Raw genomic sequence first — 18,679 nt, 5'->3', positions numbered from 1 at the left:
TGCCAGACAGGATTAGATTTACTTAGGAGCGGTTTGTCAAAACCACTGAGCATCAGTAGCTTTGACCTATAGTTCTAAAACGTCAATAGAAACAAATGCTAAACAAGCCTGGTTAAGTATTCATTTGTACAGCCATTTGAAAACTATTGGTAAAACCCGTCGATGATGGGAAGCTTTGTGTTCCTTAGTAAATATACCCCACAGAGTGGAATGGAATTCTACGAAATGATAAACAACATGGAACTCATTGATTGGGCCTGTAGCTGAAATGCCAGACAGGCATGATAGCCGTATACACTGACTGAGGCAAGGTCAGACAGACATGATAGCCGTATACACTGACTGAGGCAAGGTCAGACAGACATGATAGCCGTATACACTGACTGAGGCAAGGTCAGACAGACATGATAGCCGTATACACTGACTGAGGCAAGGTCAGACAGGCATGATAGCCGTATACACTGACTGAGGCAAGGTCAGACAGGCATGATAGCCGTTTACTGACTGAGGCAAGGTCAGACAGGCATGATAGCCGTATACTGACTGAGGCAAGGTCAGACAGACATGCATAAAATAAACTGTCCCAAAAGAGCATGGTTTACATATTGCAGTGCAAAGTGTCCCTTTTTGCTTGATGATAGCAAATTAAAGAAACTTTAGGTAATAAAACCCCCTGGCAACTAATACTTGAATACGTTCAAAAGTACAAAGGGTGTTGGCACTATGAAGGAAAAATACATTGGTGGAAATCACCTATAAGTAATTTTGCCCCTGCCCTATTAAATTTACTATCCCCAACTAATATAATTTAAGGTGTGCATCAGCCATCCAATTCCTCTGACTTTTGTGGCAAGTGAATAGACCATTGGTAAATCACATGATTCTTGGACATTGGAGTCCAGTCAGTTACTCTCTTATCTTTTTTTATCTCCTTTAAAAAAAAAAATCTATTTTCTTGGCTGGAGATTCTATTTAATAGATTAAATGACACCAAACTAGAATGGTCTTTTATTTTCTTTAATTGCCATTAATCCATATCTGGTACAAACTGGAGCTGCTGGGTGGGGTCATATCACAGGGTGGCATAATGCATTTCACTTTCCCAGAGATGTGACCACTGATTCCTGTTTGTATTTTAGACCTAAGTCTATTTGCTTATTTTGTGATTAGTTGCAAACATTTATTAACCAGAATGCTAACCACATCTGCACAAATCATTGGGAAAGCAATGTTTTATCTGAATACGAACAGTACCTTCTTTGCAGATGTCCTCCTCTTTTTTTTGATGATGTTAGTTTATAAAATAAACAAAAACTATTGACAAAACTGTTGGCACATAGTCAAATGGTACTTCAGATTACACAGCACACAATTCTCCGAAGAAAACATCTGGCCAACTTCGGTGGTACAGAAAGTATGGGAGTGTATTGACATAAACTGCAAAACATCGTTATAACAGCACTTTCTATTTTCCAACCATGCACAGTTGCATTGATATAATTACTTTCCATTTTTGCAGGTGGATTAGTAGAGTTAACCTGGAAGCTTCTGGGTATGCAGAGAGAGAACGGATTAAACAAGATCAAGGTAGCCAAAGAATATTTGTAGTGACAACTTAACATTTAAATGAAAACCTCAGATGAAATGCATATTTAATTACTGAACACAATGAGAGTTTTTTTTCTCCTTTGTGCTGAAGAGCTGATTACCATATGTTATGAAGGTCTAAAAACAAAGACAAATGTATTGGAAAAACCTGTTACTTGGTTGAGGGCTACTAATTTCTGCTATTTTGCTATGATTTTGTCCTGCCCACTGCAAAAGTCTGAAACTGGTTTAGTCAGCTTATATGTAAAAATATGTATAGCTAGTAAGGTAAAGCTGCTTTTGACTCTAGAGAAGCTGAGGATGTCACGATACCTATGGGAGATGATTTTTCCAGGACCCATCCTTCATAGCACAAAAACTACTGTATATAAGTAACAGTAACTGGTTATTACCTCTGATTCTTTGGGAAGGCGCCTTTAGCTACACCGGACCTCTATTAGAGACTAGAAGGCAAAGTACTTGCAATCTGTATGGTTCAGGAATAATAGCTCATGCCTAGGCTAATAAGCAGTAAACAAAATTCATTGTAACCTATGCAGAAGTTCATAGAACAACCACAACTAATATACTAAATAACCATAGTTCAAAAAAAGTAATGACACATACATTCCACACTCCTTAGAAAGCAACTTCCATCTTCTGTCACTAATCTCAGAGAGGTAGCAGGCCATAGATACTCTCTAAATGTGATTGGCTTAACCCAGCTACCAGGATGTGATTACACAGTGTTCACTAATAATTTAGGTAAACTGTCCAAACTTATAAAGTTTGGTGTGAAGTGCAACCCCAGTGTCTGGGTTGCTGAAAGAATCACCAGACTCTGCTTCTCCAACTCTGAGAATATATAACCTGCACCACTTCTCAAGACCTGGCTTTGAACTGGTAATCTTATGACTTGGCCCATTTCCTGTTGGTCCTGAAATAATGGGGCTTTTTGGATTTACACACATTTTTTCAGAGTAATGGTGAAGTGGCATAATAGGTTGGCCCTTTGCAGTTTGCTAATAATTGTAGTGTTTCTTGACAGAGGAACACTTGGCGGTCTCGGGTGACTAGTGCAAAAAGTTGGTACCTAGTTGAGGGCGGTTGACCTTTTTTTAACCTGGCATGGTACCCCATATTGTGCCAGCATTTAATATTTAATGTGTGAGTGTTCAGTGGGCTCAGGTCATAGGGGGTCAGAAAACAGTGATGGATATTGCACGTTGGTTTGGATATATGTCACAATATGATAGTTACGGTCAAATGTGGCCAATCATTTTTATTATTTCTTTGCATCACTATTTACTTTTATCCATTTTTTTAATTGGGGGGGGGGAGATCCTTTGTTTTTACATTATTCTAAATATCCATGGCCACATTATGGGTACTATATATATATCAAAAAATATTTGTGGGATATCCTCTGAACCCACGTTTTTGAGGGGTACCCGCAAATATTAAGGATACCCTGAATGATCCCCCTGTTTTCAATTGCAAAAGTAGACCCCATAGGTTTCTATGGGGACTGGTCAAATGCCGAATTTACCAGACTTTGGATTGCAAAGCATTCCAGAGATTGGTTCCGTTAGCTAAGGCCATCTTTAGATCCTATCCTATGGACTACGGATCGCAATAGATACTGAGACCTAGCAATGGCTGCTTGCACATGCGTGGTCTGATGACTATGATGACACAGTAGCGCGGCCTGCCTCCAAAGCAGAATGTAAGGTCATCACATTAGCAATCACTTTACTTTTAGACATTGCAGTCTAAAACCTGATAATTAATAAATAGGCCCTTAAGTGTGAAAAGCTTAGTAATTGTTTATCATGATTGAGAAAATAGATTATTTTATTTACATACTGAGATTCTATTATTTTTTTGCAGATTTACTTAATTTTAGTCATGTTGGCTAATTTACTTTGTCACCTGTATCTTGCAGACTATTGGAGTGAAAGTGATCAAGAAGATGCTGAAACACCGTCAACTCCAAAGCAAGACAGTCCACCCCCACCGTATGACACATACCCAAGGCCAGCCATGGTAGGCAACATATTTATTCTATACAGTAATGGCATATTTTTAATTCAAATTAACAGCCAGTTGCAGCACTACTACATGGGATTCCAGAACCAATATTTTATTGTTTTTTTCTTTAAAATTATAATGTGAAATTGCACAGCTAAAAATAAAACACATAATGTAACAGAAATGTGCTGGAGGCCAAAGGTTTATAAGGTGTTTTTAAAATGGATCCCTAAACTGCCATTTTGTATTATTTACTGTAACAGGTCTGACTTGTCCTCGTTAATGTGGAGAAATATTTCATATACATCATAGCTCCAAAAACCAGGGAATGAATTCCCCCTGCACTCCCTTATTATAGTTATGTAGTAGCAAGAAGCCCCAGTTCTGCGAATATGTTCATTCTCCATTTGACATTATACATGTCTCGACATTCTATTTAGATCTTTTTTTCTCATTTTTATTGTGAACTTAACAGTCTTCTATATATAAATAACAGCGCACATTTATTTTGACACAAATTTGTTTTACATTTGTTTAGCAAGTAAATTATCTGCAACAGTAACTTTATAGCTCTATACCTTGATTGCTATTCTTGTGGCTGATAATCAAAGTCAATTAAGAACATTTTTATTCACTCAGTTGCCGTGCTTGCAGGTAGGTTGCGCCTTTGAAGGTAACAGCTGTCTCCCAGGTGGCCAGTTGCAAATTCAGTCAAACTTTATGAGTATGTTTATAGCACATATACAGTATTTAATAGGTACACAAATATACAGAAGCTGATTTTTTTTTTCCTTTGTCATTCCTCCCCTACACCCACACCACACACCCAAAAAAATTGCCTCCCTTTAATTTGCCTTGTCCAGCTACAATCTGGCAATGAGTCTGAAGCACTGTTTCTTTTTTTTTATATTATTTGTAGTTTATTTTAATTGTTTTATATCAACTTCTTTGACTTAAACTGGTCTGTGACTCCATCAGTATATTTATGGTAAATGGGAATGTCCTCTCTAATTTGTGTTACTTGTAGCTTTATGGTGTGCGTGGGTGTTTGTTAGAACAATTCTAGCTGCGGTCAGCTTTGTTAAGGAACTGGGCCTTGTGTCTTTAGAGAACTTAACAATAGCTGTCATAATACTTACTGCCACAGATGCTTTGGAAAATCACTAATCAAACATCTGCAAATGCCCTGAGCTTGCTCTTTCCCATTATGTTATTTACTCACCTACATTTTCTCTGTGTTTGTGCAGTATTCTTCAGGAAAGCATTTTATTCTATTAGCAACATATATACATATATATATATATATATATATATATATATATATATATATAATTTCAGATATCAGACATTATGGTATTTTGTTTAGTTGTGTTTCAATTCATTTTGCTACTGTTATCTCTCCGGTTGTGCGTTCTGAAAATGTCTACTCAACTAGCATTAATCATGTCAGTGGTTGTTGGTTTTACAGTTCAGTTTAGGGTGAATGTTCCCTCTAACTGCATTGTGGGGAATTCATCCCATGACACTTTCCTGCCTCCTGTTGGAGCGTCTGACTCCTAATTGGCCGCAGCAGATTCACATATTATTAAGGTCCAACCAAGAGTATGATTGTCAGCAGAAATTAGCGGCAGGGGCGCGGAGGGGGGGGGGAGCGGGTACAGATTACCAGGGCCCGGGGCTTGGCAGGGGGCCTGGGCCGCCGAAAGCACACTGCTATGTTTTTTGTTTAAAAAAATTTTATTAGCCACTTCAAGATCTACAGAACCACTGCTGGCAGCGGCGGGCTGCAGTTCGGGGGTGGGGGTATGGGGGTCTTTCACCGGCCGCATCGCACTGTCTGTGTGCCAATGTGTCACACAGACAGTGTCACTTACTTACAGACTGCAGCCACGCCACTGCGGAGCTGATGCACTCGCGAGATGATGATGTCATCATCTCGCGAGGTATATATATATATTTTCGCAGCATGGCATCGACGTACACGATATCATCTGATTGATTATGCCGCACGGCCAATCAGAAGATATCGCATGCATCCAAGGGAGTGCGCAAATCAATACACACTGCACGATATGCCAGATTTGTGTCGATATTGTGCAGATGTGTACCCACAGTAAAGCCGGGTACACAGTAAGCGATATGTCGACCAATCCAGCAGATCGGAGCGACATTTCAGGCACATCGGCCACTGTGTACCCACTATGTTGCCGACGATGTGCGCTCCAAATGCAGGATGGCCCCTGTCGTCGCTGCTGGCATGAGCAAGTATATGCGCACTTGTCAATGCCAGCACCTCGCTGGGTCCCTTCGCTAATGAGGTCGGTATACTTTCGGCCCAGCTGCTGGTATCTATGTCATGCTCCTGTGAGTGGCTGCTTCTCACATTCTAGACACGCCCCCAAAAAGGTGCAACCATACCCCCAACATGCTGTGGCCACACCCCCTCCATGGGGGCCCCGGGAACTTGCGGTACCGGGGCCCAGGATTTCTCTTGGCAGCCCTGATTAGCGGTGTAATGACCCTACCAGTGGCATGGCCTACAGAGGCTATGCTGCAGCCTAGTCAGCCCTCTGATTGATTTTATCCTGCAGCACAGATGAAGAGTGTTTCAGTTATGAGACCCACTTAAGTTTGGTGATAGGGGAATAAAAGAGGAAGTAAAGTAGTTACAATAAATGAGCGATAGTGGAGAAAAAGAAAAAAATAAGAAAATTATGGAATAACCCCATGATACCTTGATATTTTCTTAATGAACCAAAAAAGAACTGCTAGCCGGTTTGACTGTTTCCCATGTTTTCATTACTCTATTGAAATTAACATGTAACTGTATTATGGGCCTTGGATACAAACAAACCTTTAATCATGGGGAGTACTTGATGTGGGGTCAGCCTTGTTTATCTTCCTGAAAATGTGGACGTTCTTCTCTGTGACTGTACTGGCCAGAATTACAGTGTCCAGCCTGTCAGCAGACCTCACTGTACAACTGCATTATAAAACTTCTGATACATGTCATTGCAAATGATGGGGCTGATGCAGAGCTGGTGTGACAAATGTATTTTCTATGTGTTGGCACTGTGCATGTTCTGGAGCTAACCACACACAAGTAGGTGTGATGCTGAGTCATATGTAACTCTGGCCTGATTCAGAGCCGGACGCTCTGAACGAGTGCCCGCTCTGAATCAGGGCGTTTTTTTTTTTTTTTTGGTGCGTCCTCCTGGATGCTCGCATAGCTGTGCGTTACCACCCACAGCTTATGCGAGCGTCCATGATGATGGTCGCGATGGTCAAGACCATCGCGACCATCGGGCTTGCGACGAGACCCTGCGGTCTATCAGACCCAAAATCACTCCCACTGACATCACTAGTGATGTCAGTGGGGCCGGACCCAGACGGTAGGCGTTCCCATGGGAACGCCTCCATCTGGGCAGCCACGCCCCCGGTACGCCCACCAAAGAGGGCGTGCTGTCACTCACCATCGACAGCACACCCCCTTTGGTACGAGACCCTGAGGGACGGCTTCCCCATCGCTCGCCGTGTCTCGCGCATGCGCACGACGGAGCATGCGCATTTGGGTACCGTCGACCCGCTTGCGAGCGTCCTGCGCTCACGAGCAGGTCTGAATGAGACCCTCTGTCACATCTTCATTGAAGGGGCGTAATTGGGTAGTAAAAGGACATCCATGTGTAGGCTGCGTTCAGTGCGTGCATATAGACAGTGTTGCTGGTTATGCAGTGTTGGCTGGAAGTGTAATAATGTCTATTTTCAGACACTTATTTGGCACCAATTATAAAGCTATTGCAGTTGCACACTCATAATGAAACGTATAGATAGGGCTGTTCTGGCCGCTGAGGTGCATCTCTGCCCACAGATTATTATATGCGTCTGTGCATGCAAAGTGGGTGCAATTATGGCCGACTTGATCTCAACTCTGCATCAGCTTCCGTGTGAGCAGGGTAGTAAGAGCAAATCTGAGACTGCTTCCTTTTATCAGATTAATTTTCTTTTAGTATATGAGTAAATCAGGTGTGAGACATAATCGCACATATGTATTTTAATATTATTGCTTTGTTAGAGAACTTAACAATAGCTGTCATAATACTTACTGCCACAGATGCTTTGGAAAATCACTAATCAAACATCTACTGCAAATGCACTGAGCTTGCTCTTTCCCATTATGTTAGTTATTCACCTACATTTCCTCTGTGCTTGTGCAAGATTCTCAGGTAAACATTTTATTCTATTAGCAATTAATATATATATATATATATATATATTTATTTATTTTTTATCTTTTTTATTAGATATTAAACATTATGGTATTTTTTTTTTAGTTGTGTTTCAATTCATTTTGCTACTGTTATCTCTCCGGTTGTGCGTTCTGAAAATGTCCACTCAACTAGCATTAATCATGTCAATCATGTCAAAGCAATATTTTAAACTGTTATAATTCAAAAAATATTTCATAATGACATTGGTACTTTTAAACACAGCTGCTGCTTATTTATTTAATTTATTTATTAGCAGTTTCTTATTTAGCGCAACATATTCCGTAGAACAAACAGGGTAATAACAGACAGATATATAGGTAGGAAAGCCCTGCTTGCAAGCTTACAATCTAAAGGGAAATAGGCATTGATACACAAGGATAGGTGCTATATATTGCAATTTGGTCCAGCCAGACTGCAGAGTTTCTTGGTGGGCTGCAGGATCCAGTCACACAGGAATGTCGGCCAAATGTCAGGAGGATGTGAGAGAAAGACAATGTGTGAGGTTATGTGTGAACTGTGAGAGGGGATGTAATAAGACATGGAAGCTATGAAGTTTATGTGGTCGGTTCTGGAATCTGATAAGCTTGTCTGAAGAGGTGAGTTTTCAGGGAACGTTTGAAGGATTGAAGACTAGAGGTAAGTCTTATTGTGTGTGGTAAGGCATTCCATAGAGCGGGTGCCCGCAGAAAGTCCTGTGACCGTGAATGGGAGCATGTAATACGTGGGGATGAGAGACGCAGATCTTGGTGTTGGTGTCATTTGGTTAATGGCCTTATGTGTAAGTAACAGTATTTTATATTGAATACGGTAGAAAACCGGTAACCAATGGAGGGACTGACAGAGCGGGGCAGCAGACAATGACCGTTTGGCAAGGAAGACAAGCCTCGCAACTGCATTCACAATCGATTCTAATGGCGATAGCCTGTTTTTGGGAAGACCAGTAAGGAGACTATTGTAATAGTCAATGCGGGAAATAATGAGTGCATGGATTAGAGTTTTTACAGTGTCTTGTGTGAGATATGGTCGAATTTTGGATATGTTTTTTAGATGTATGTAACATGATTTTGAGACAGATTGAATGTGGGATACAAAGGACAGTTCAGAGTCAAGGATGACACCAAGGCAGCGAGCTTGTGGGGCGGGGTGGATTGTTGAGTTATCAACAGTTATAAAGAGATCAGGTTGGTAACTGTTATTGGACGGTGGAAATATAATTAATTCTGTTTTAGAAATATTAAGTTTCAGGTAGCGAGATGATATCCAAGATGAATGATGCTTATTAAAGTAACAATAATTATTAAAGTAACAATAATGTTAGATTCCATATATAAAACTAGCTGAAGTACCCGGCGATGCCCGGGTTTAAATTTTCAAGTTATTAAGTTTTATTATGTGATGTCATCCAAATCCACCCAGTGGAAGGTCCAGAACAGGCTCCCATGGGTCAAAGTTCTTCCCAATGCACTTTGCCATGAGGTTCAACCGGGACCCCAACCACTCAATTAGGCATCCTCGACCAATTGCCACCCCTCTGTGAAGTTTTTATCCAATTCCATCCAGTGGAAGGCCCAGAACAGGCTCCCAGGTCAAAGTTCTGCCCAGTGTATACCAATGGGAGGTTCCCTGGGTTAAAGTTCTGCTTGGCGCACTTTGCCGTGAGGTCCAACCGAGACCCCAACCACGCCATTAAGCATTCTAGACCAGTTGCCACCTCTCTGTGAAGTTTTTATCCAAATCCATCCAGTGGAAGGCCCAGAACAGGCTCCCAGGTCAAAGTTCTGCCCAGTGTACACCAATGGGAGGTTCAACCGGGACCTCAACCCCCTAGTATGTTTTTTGGGATCCAATGTTACCACTCTGGGAAGTTTTTGTCCAAATCCATCCAGTGGAAGACTCAGAACAGGCTTCCCGGGTCAAAGTTCTGCCCAGCGTACACCAACGCTAGGTCCGACCGGAGCCCTAACCCCCTTCTGGCCAGGATCCAACTGGACCACCTCGCGTTGGTTTCATCCCAATCGGTGCAGAGGTGTAAAGTAATAACATTGCCGGCTTTTAATCCAGCAGCATGCATAGCCTCACTCCCTACCATAATCCCCAAATAGACTCACATCTAACTCCCCTCTGCATATGTGGAGTCGGCGATCTATTAACGGACATCCCACTATACATAGAGTGTGGCCGCTCCATTTGAGCTAGGGCTCTAAGTGCCAACACAGACTGTGACTATACTGGACATGGAAGCCGCACTGGTCTGATAAATATTATATATACAGTAAATATAACCAGGAGAGTGGATATTATATACTGTAAAACTCTTTCCACTCAGTGTATTCCAGCTTCTGCAATAAGAATGCTTCTGTTTTTACTAGTAGTGTTTAATTTAAGCTATACTTTGCAAGTTTGTTGAGATTTATACGACAATTTTTGATATATTTAGGTGTTTTTAACTATTGGAGGGAATGCCCTATCTTTTTTTATATTGTGACAGATATATGCATTTAACAAGTATTAAATAATTGCTTGAAAGTGTGAGTTGGTTTATTATATATTTGAGTATTTTGGAGTATTTTGGAGTATAGGAACTCATTCATCTATTTGATATGCTTGAAGCAAAATGTTTAAGCTTAAAGGGAATTGCTAGTTACCCTTGTGAGCTGCCACTCCATATACTTTTTTGAGGAGGCGCACTATATATATATATATATATATATAGAACAAAAATATGCAAAAAATGGGGTGCACTCACCAGTCTTCCAATAAAATCCTTTATTTAAATGTTACATAGCAGCAGGTATCATAGTATGTCGACGTTTCGGTCCCAAGTGTGGACCTTTGTCAAGATGTATTACAAAGTACTGACAACCCATTTATACCTTCACAGTACACAGAAACACCACCCACTCTAATTACTAAACCCACCCCTAATTAACAAGTATAACATAGAAACAGACTATAAGCATAAAAACAATACCTGATCTGATGGGTACACACCTTATATATCACATATTAATCTAGCATAAGTATATCCAAGGCATATATACACTTTAGAGTCAATGACAATAACCTGATGCCGCTGTAGAGCGTGGTTAAGCTGTCCAGCCGCGTGCGTTCCACCTAGGAAACACTTCCGGTCGGTGGAGCGCATATCCGGCTGAGGTGTAGTCATAGAAACACAGCATACAAAATAATGCAGGAAGTCACCTGACCACCGCGGCATGTTACATCCACACAACATTAAAGTATAGGGGATGACAATGTGCGTTCCACCAAAGGAAAACTTCCTATCGGTGAGACACAATGCCCATCCCATTATCACCAAGGCAACGATATAAACAATCAAGATAGTGATCCATAGTGCTTTCAGGTATCAAACAACTGTGCAAACATCCTATATTGAAAAATATTATACAAACAACACATCAAAGTAAAACTTAATATCACAGGCTAAATATAGCACTATAGGCAAAAGTTGATAAATAACATGCCCTATTCATTATAAGCCACATAGAAAAAAGACCGCAAAAAATAATGAAAAAAATACAAAATGTTACATTTTTGTGGACCAACCCGAACTATATATATATATATATATATATATATATATATATATATATATACACTTTGTCTAATATACTTTATTTGTATGACTTAAAATAACTTTTCTAGTAAGGAGGTATTGGATTCTATCTTGTCACTGCTACTCCATTTAGTCTGTTTCTTATATGAGTGTGCTTGGAAAATACATTTAATATCCATCAAATAAAGATATTTGATCTTTGCAAAAAATACACCAGTTATATGTACTGTATTATATGAATTCCCAAAATGTGTTAATTGTCATTGCCTCATTTATGTTGAGCTCATAAGTGCAGATTCTGTGTTTTCTCTTTCTCCCCATAGAGGAGTAGAGTATTAGTGCTGTCTTTCTAAAGTTCAGCTGAGATAATTGTTTCTGATGCGTTTCATCACAAGACAATTTACTCACATGCATTACATATTGGTGCTAGTGGCTGGTTCATCTTCTGAAGCTTTGCCCATTTAAATTTTTGGTTCACTAGGCAAACCACTTCTGGTTTTTAGGGCTGACAATGGTTGCAATTTGTAATGGACTTCAACCTCTGCTTTTACTACAAAGAACTAGGAAACCCCATCATGAGGACTGGTCAAATTGATTAGCGGACACCCCATTGCAGCTCTTCACAAAATATTTTCAGCCAGCACAGCTCTTGTACACATCTGTATCTAGAAAATGAATGAATTAGCAAAACTCCACGCCAGGATGGCTACATTTTCAGTGCTGCAGTCTAATAATCTAAGAGGGTAAAGAGTTTATTATGTTTTGATCCCCCCACCCCATCCCTTACCTCTGATAAAAGTAAACTGACTCATGTAGAATAGTGGTTGTTTTTTTTACTCACTTGCTATTATTATGTGTGGCCCGACGTTACATAGGGGCTTTATGGGAGGAATTTTAATAACCCCTCTTGAGGTCTTATCTAGCATTATTACTCTAGAATCACAAATACTGGAACCCACTTCAACTCTTTGATTAATTTGTCTTTAGTATAGAAGAGAGTCATGTTTTTCTTTTCTTATTTTACATTACATTTTGGCTTTGCTGAGAGCACACACATACAACACATGAACAAAGAGCGTCAATTAAAAATAACATTGATCAGATAACTATGATTAATGGTATTTACATGCTGTAGAACTACATGAAATCATACTAACCAGCTCAGATTGGGTACATTTAGAATAACTGTTCCTTTGGCATCTGGTATACCAGACAAGGCTCGGTCTTACAATTTTTATCATTACACAGGGATGTGTGATGTGGTAGGATTGACAAGGTTTTATTAATTCAGATACTGCTTTTTTACAGTATGTTACGTGTGCTTTAGTTGTGAAAAATTTGAATTTGAGAAGAAAAGACAGGACGTTGATAAAATGACCACTGAGAGACAGTTAAGGTTCTCTATAAAACTGAAAAACAAAACCACAATGGAAATTAGGCTGTCATGGTTGCATATCACTCACACTGCTCTGATTCCTAGTGATTGTTTTTTTATACAGATGTGCCCTAATACACTGTTGCTCAAGTCGCTGCACCTATCCTCTCTCAGCTCACCAGAGCCTGGGTGATTCGACTGAGCGCCTTTCTCACTCAAAATGTGTGTCTCATTCACATAAATAAAGCAACTGAGAGTGACCAAACTACTTTGCTAGATTCTGTGTGCGACTGATTCTCAATCTTTGTACAAAATGCTGCACTGCAGGGGCTGTGTCTTTTTCTTACGCCAAGTACCAGTGTGCTGCATCTCTGACTTTGTATGTGTTTAATTCCTGTGCAGCTAAACTGGGAGCCCAGCATCTCTAGTACACTGTGAGTCCTGTTTTGCTGCATTTGCGATGTAAAATTTAAGGAAAACTACAGTACTCTACTCCTCCCACAGCGTCTCAGTTGTGCTGGGATTCTCATTCTTATGGCATATAGATGCTAGGTGTTAAAAGGCACAACTGTAATTTAGTCATAAAATCGCATACAATATTTTTAACCATTAATTCATTGTGCAACATCCCTTATGACATCTTCAATCACATTGATTCAAGAGGTCACCATAATAAAGTATTGGCCTTGAACCCTGCATCCTGTGTTGCTGGTCTATTGCCTTGATTGACTGACACAGATAAAATTTGAACTGCAGTAATTTGCAATGCTCAATGAGCTTCATCTTCTCCTAATTTGTGGCCAGTCAGAGGACGCACTAGGCTATTTAAGCACAACAGCTTGTTTTTATTCCTTTGCCTGATTATTGTATCAGTAATCTAATTTTGCTACTTCTACTGGGGTTATCTAAACCAGCTTGTCCTTTAAATATGACTCAGATCACTTTAACTACATTCCCTTTCTGGCTGTGCCAGCTTTAGCTTGTTCCTGGTTCCGTCCACACTGGCAACTGGATTTCTTCTCTTTATCAGGATAGTGTTGGTCTGGCAGCTAAGATAAATGCCTGCTTGCTTGGTTAGAGTGTATTTTATGTTTGCACATCTCAGCAGTGTGATATCCACTAACTAAAAAAACAAATCTATTAGTTATTTAGCTCAATGCTGAAGCAAAGTATTTTATTGCAGGGAGTAGGTATGATAGATCTAAAACAATTTAAAAGAAAACATTATGCCTCTTTCCACAAGAATAAGCTTCTCCACAAAAAAATGACATTTATATTAACATCCGGTAAGTGTTGCCTTTAAATGTTCATTTGGTTTTACAGTGGTGTACAGATTACTTGACACAGTACATTTTTTGTAATTATAAATATTGGAGATAGATAGAATGCACAAATCCGTCGCTGTCTGTGATAGTGCTCACTCTTGAAGTCAGAAAATCTAGTGTTTCAAGACCGGATCTGTGTAGCCGAAACGGAAGGGCAAATGCAGATGAAATTATGAAACACTCGGAACTGTTAACTAGAAAAAACTTTGCCCAGATAAAACAACTGGTGATTTACAAAGAGTCTTAGCAGCTGGTAGTGTGCTGATTGATTCTTCAACAGTTTGGTGAAGATTTTTAGAAGTGGGAAAAAACAGCTACAAATTAACTCCTTACATCTAAAATAAAGAAAACTTATGTAAGATAATATATTGCAACTGAGGGTCATCATATTAATGTGTAACTAATTCTATGTATTTTTTAAGTGAATAGAACATAGCAAAGAACAAGCTTTGTCCCTATTAGTTTAGACAACCACTCTGCAAACTACAGTGATTGATGTATTTGACATAGACTAGCAAGATTTGTCTTAAATAATGACTCTCGTTCTTTCCATATAGATGACTTGTGCCAGCCCTTTTCTGGAAGCAAAACACGGCAGGTTATCTTCCACAGAAACCTCACAGTCCCAATCTTCACATGAAGAAAATCGTCAGGAACCTGCAGGGAGTAGCAATGATTCTCCTGTGCGTAAAACCGCCAGTCAGCGGCGATCTTGGCAGGATTTAATTGAGACACCTTTAACCAGCTCAGGACTTCACTATCTTCAGACTCTTCCTCTGGAGGACTCAGTATTCACTGACCCTGGAGTGGCCTCCCCAGATCACAGGCGGCAGTCTACACTTCCAGCTCCAAAATACCACCAACAAGATCACTATGGCCTATATCCTTTAGTGGAGGGTAACAGATTACAAGTACTAGGTGGCAGTAGGGCAAAGCCACGCAGTTTTACACTACCAAGAGATGCTGGGTTAAGCCATTGTGCTCCATTGTCACCAGTCAGTATTTTGGAAGCAACAGAGACACCTCAAAAACAAGACAGGCAAGAGGAGGGCACATCTGAAGAGCCAGAAAAACCAGAAGAAGCAAGTAAGTGCTTTGTTTTTTATTTTTCTAAACACAAATGATGCAAAGATAGATAATGTGAATGCATCAAACAGAGGCTTGAGTCGTGATTCAGCATACATCCTAACACGTACACATAATATCACCAACATGGACTCTATTCATAGCCTGGCCCATATGTACAGTATTTATGCAGTTGGGAAATAAAAAGAACACAAAGCTTAGGAAATTAATCAGTTCATATTTATAGCTGGCTCAAGGAGGCAATATTAGTCTTTCTAAAAATATTATTGTATTTACTCCAGGTACAGTAATGGCTTATTCTTCTAAGAAACCTTTTTTTATATACAGTATAACAAGGAATTAAAATACTTACATTGGAAGCACTGTTTATTGGTAAAATGTAGGATTTCCCTATAGACAATATAATTTTAAAATCTTATACTTTTAATCTTCCACTATCCTAAGTACCCACCACACCCATAAAACAGAAACAGTCGCCACAACTGTACACAAAACACAACATTCTTTATGAGCAAATAATATATCTCATTTAATGTTTTTATGTGCAATATATGTTTATGCATCAAGTAAACTGCATATGTTGTGATGTTCTATTTGTGGATCAATGTAATAGGGGTGTGCAATAAGCTTCTGGATGTGCAGTTCTGTTTTATTTGTGGATCAATGTATTCATCCTGTGAAATACTGTACATAAATTTATTGGAAGAATAGAAGTGTTTGAGATTTCTCTTGCTTCCATAAGATGAGATCTACTGTAGTAGTAAGCAGCATATTCGTTTTAAGTGTTTTTTATATGGTGACTTTATGGTGATTTTGGAAACAATAAGCTAGAGAGCTACTATTAAACTTCTGTAATTCAAATATAATTGAGCCTGGTTAGGAAAGACCATGACGGAGCTTCGGTGTACAGACCCCCAGTGTTGTAAGAAGACAAGAGACCCTTTGTTTCAAGAAGGAGAGTCCGCTCTCAGTTGTGTTTATATTATAATGATCCAGACCTAGGGGCCGATGTATCAAGTTTTTTTCCATAAAATTATGTAGAAACTGCAGTTTATGAATTGTAGAAATCCCCGGCAAAGTGTTAATTAGCACTGCAGATTGCAGTCCCCATTATTATCAATGGGGACTATTATCTCAGCCTTGTGTACCAAACTCTAAAAAGCATAGCTTTACGAAGTTTGGCCTGATTCGACACCATCTTTAAATGGTGTAAATTGCTTTAAGCCTATGGAGGTTTACTAGCAGGAGAGAGATTTTCCGTTCTCTCTCCCACCGCCGGTGGAATGCACAGTGTGAGCTTCCCCGGAGAAGTCTTTCATAAACGTGAAAGACTCATACATTATGCTGGGTATATAATTCGCAGGGACAGAGGATACTGCAATGTAGTGGGAATCAAGCCCAAAACCTATGTGCTGTGAGGCAGCAATGCTAACCATTACACCAACTACGCCACAGGTTAAAAATTACCATTTAATTCAACCTATGACGTGTTTGATTACATTTTTACACCCTTTTAATGCGTTCATACAGGTGACGTCTTGTGGGTACCACTTTCCAGCTGTGGCAGAATTTTAGGGTATAAACCTTGCGCTACTACACCTGTGGCCAGGGCTGCCGAGAGCTGAGCGGGACCTGGATACTAGAGGGAGTGATGAAATCCGGGAGATGTGGCCACGCCCAATCTGTAAAAAAAAAATAATAAAATGCTATGCGCGGCAAATCGGCATCACGCTCTGCAAAGGGAGACATTTGTTCCCCTCAGCAGCACTGCAAAAGGGAACATTTGCCATCCTCAGCAGCTGACTTGGGCTCCCGCCGGGCCCCTCCAACAAATTCGGGCCTGAGTAATCAGTACACCTCTGTCGGCATCCCTGCTTATGGCAGCTTCTCCTCAGCTACCAGTTTACTAAACTTGCATATACAGGAACAGCTATTTATTTTGCATCGAGTCTGAGAAGGAAAGAACTGTGGGCCTGATTCAGAGCCGGACGCTCTGACCAGAGCGCTCGCTCTGAATCAGGGCTCTCCTACATGAAAATGGAGCGGCCTTATGGACGCTCGCATAGCTGTGGGTTACCACCCACAGCTATAGTGAGCGTCCATGATGATGGTCGCGATGGTCAAGACCATCGCGACCATCGGGCTTGCGACGGAGACCCTGCGTTAGGGTCTCGCTGCCGCAAGCCCTGGAGTGAGTTTGGCTCTATCAGAGCCAAAATCACTCCCACTGACATCACTAGTGGGAACGCCTCCGTCCGGCAGCCACGCCCCCGGCACGCCCACCAAAGGGGGCGTGCTGTCACTCAACATCGACAGCACGCCCCCTTTGGTGCGAGACCCGGAGCGACGGAGAGCCCGTCGCTCGCCGGGTCTCGCGCATGCACACGACGGAGCTCCCTCCGTCGTGCGCATGCGCAGTAGGGCAACATCGACCCGCTTGCGAGCGTCCTGCGCTCGCGAGCGGGTCTGAATGACCCCCTGAGTCAGAGCATATGAGAGACCATGGGGTAAATTTACTAAAAGTCAATTTTGGTTACATTTAAAATCGACCAAATTAGAACCAACATCCCCACAAAATCGACCACAGTGTTTAGATTCAAAATAGCTAATTTACTAACAGCCGATTTTGGGTTAGTTTAGTTTATATTTGAAGTTCTAAATGTGTTCTATTCATCCTCAATAGAACCGAAAATCGACCCAAAATAGGCACAAAATTATACAAAAGCATTCCTATTGGCCAAAACATGTCACATGCACTGTATTGCTATGCCTTTAAATGCCTGATTTATACAGTTAGAGTGCCCCACATGGTTTTGTCCCATGTGATTTCCATTGTATTGAGTTTTCAGTCAATTCTACATCATTTAAAAATAAAATAGAACTGTTTGTGATGGTTCAATTGAAAATGGTGATTTTTGGTCTATTTTCAACTGTTAGTTTAAATCTTTTTCTACTGTTGACTATGGGGAAGTACCGATGTTCTATTTGAAGTTCTATTTGTGTGTGAAGTCGAATTTCTGGGGATTTTGAGTCGGTTTTGCCTTTAGTAAATACCTGATTGTCAAAATCACCACAAAATAGAATGGAACTGAAAATAAACCCTTAGTAAATTTACCCCCATGTTCCAGAACTAGGTGCTAATGAACAAGAGACCATTTATCAAGGAAGCATAACCCCTTTAGCGCTCATTAAATGTGTTATGACTTCCTTTCTGTATTTAAGAAACAGCAGTAATCTAAGATTACCGCGGTTTGTCACAGCATCGCTCTTGAGAGCGATGCGGTCCCCATTCCTGCCAATGGGGACCCGGCGTTGCCTTTCCGGCTTCAGCGAAGCCTTCCAGGCACTGCTAGGTCCCTGTGTCATGCACATGCGCAGACGGACCTTCGCGCATGCACATTACACAAGACCCCCGTCGCTGGCACTGTTA

The 18,679-nt window shown here is 40.6% G+C and overlaps 1 protein-coding gene across 4 annotated transcripts in view; it reads left to right on the top strand.

Annotated features, from left to right (window-relative positions):
- The window catches only part of CNKSR2 (connector enhancer of kinase suppressor of Ras 2), a 431,743-nt gene that overhangs the window by 342,025 nt on the left and 71,039 nt on the right, over positions 1-18,679 (top strand). For all 4 annotated transcript variants that reach the window (XM_088451603.1, XM_088451600.1, XM_088451599.1 and 1 more), the window contains 3 exons: positions 1,520-1,587; positions 3,533-3,633; positions 14,721-15,249. In XM_088451603.1, the coding sequence (XP_088307729.1) occupies positions 1,520-1,587; positions 3,533-3,633; positions 14,721-15,249 (698 nt within the window). The remainder of the gene's footprint in view (positions 1-1,519; positions 1,588-3,532; positions 3,634-14,720; positions 15,250-18,679) is intronic.

Source organism: Taudactylus pleione, unplaced genomic scaffold (genome assembly GCF_031769625.1).
Source record: "Taudactylus pleione unplaced genomic scaffold, aTauple2 ptg000026l, whole genome shotgun sequence".
NCBI lineage: Eukaryota > Metazoa > Chordata > Amphibia > Anura > Myobatrachidae > Taudactylus > Taudactylus pleione.
Note: the sequence above shows the minus strand (reverse complement) of the source record. Positions and strands in the feature narration are given on the sequence as shown.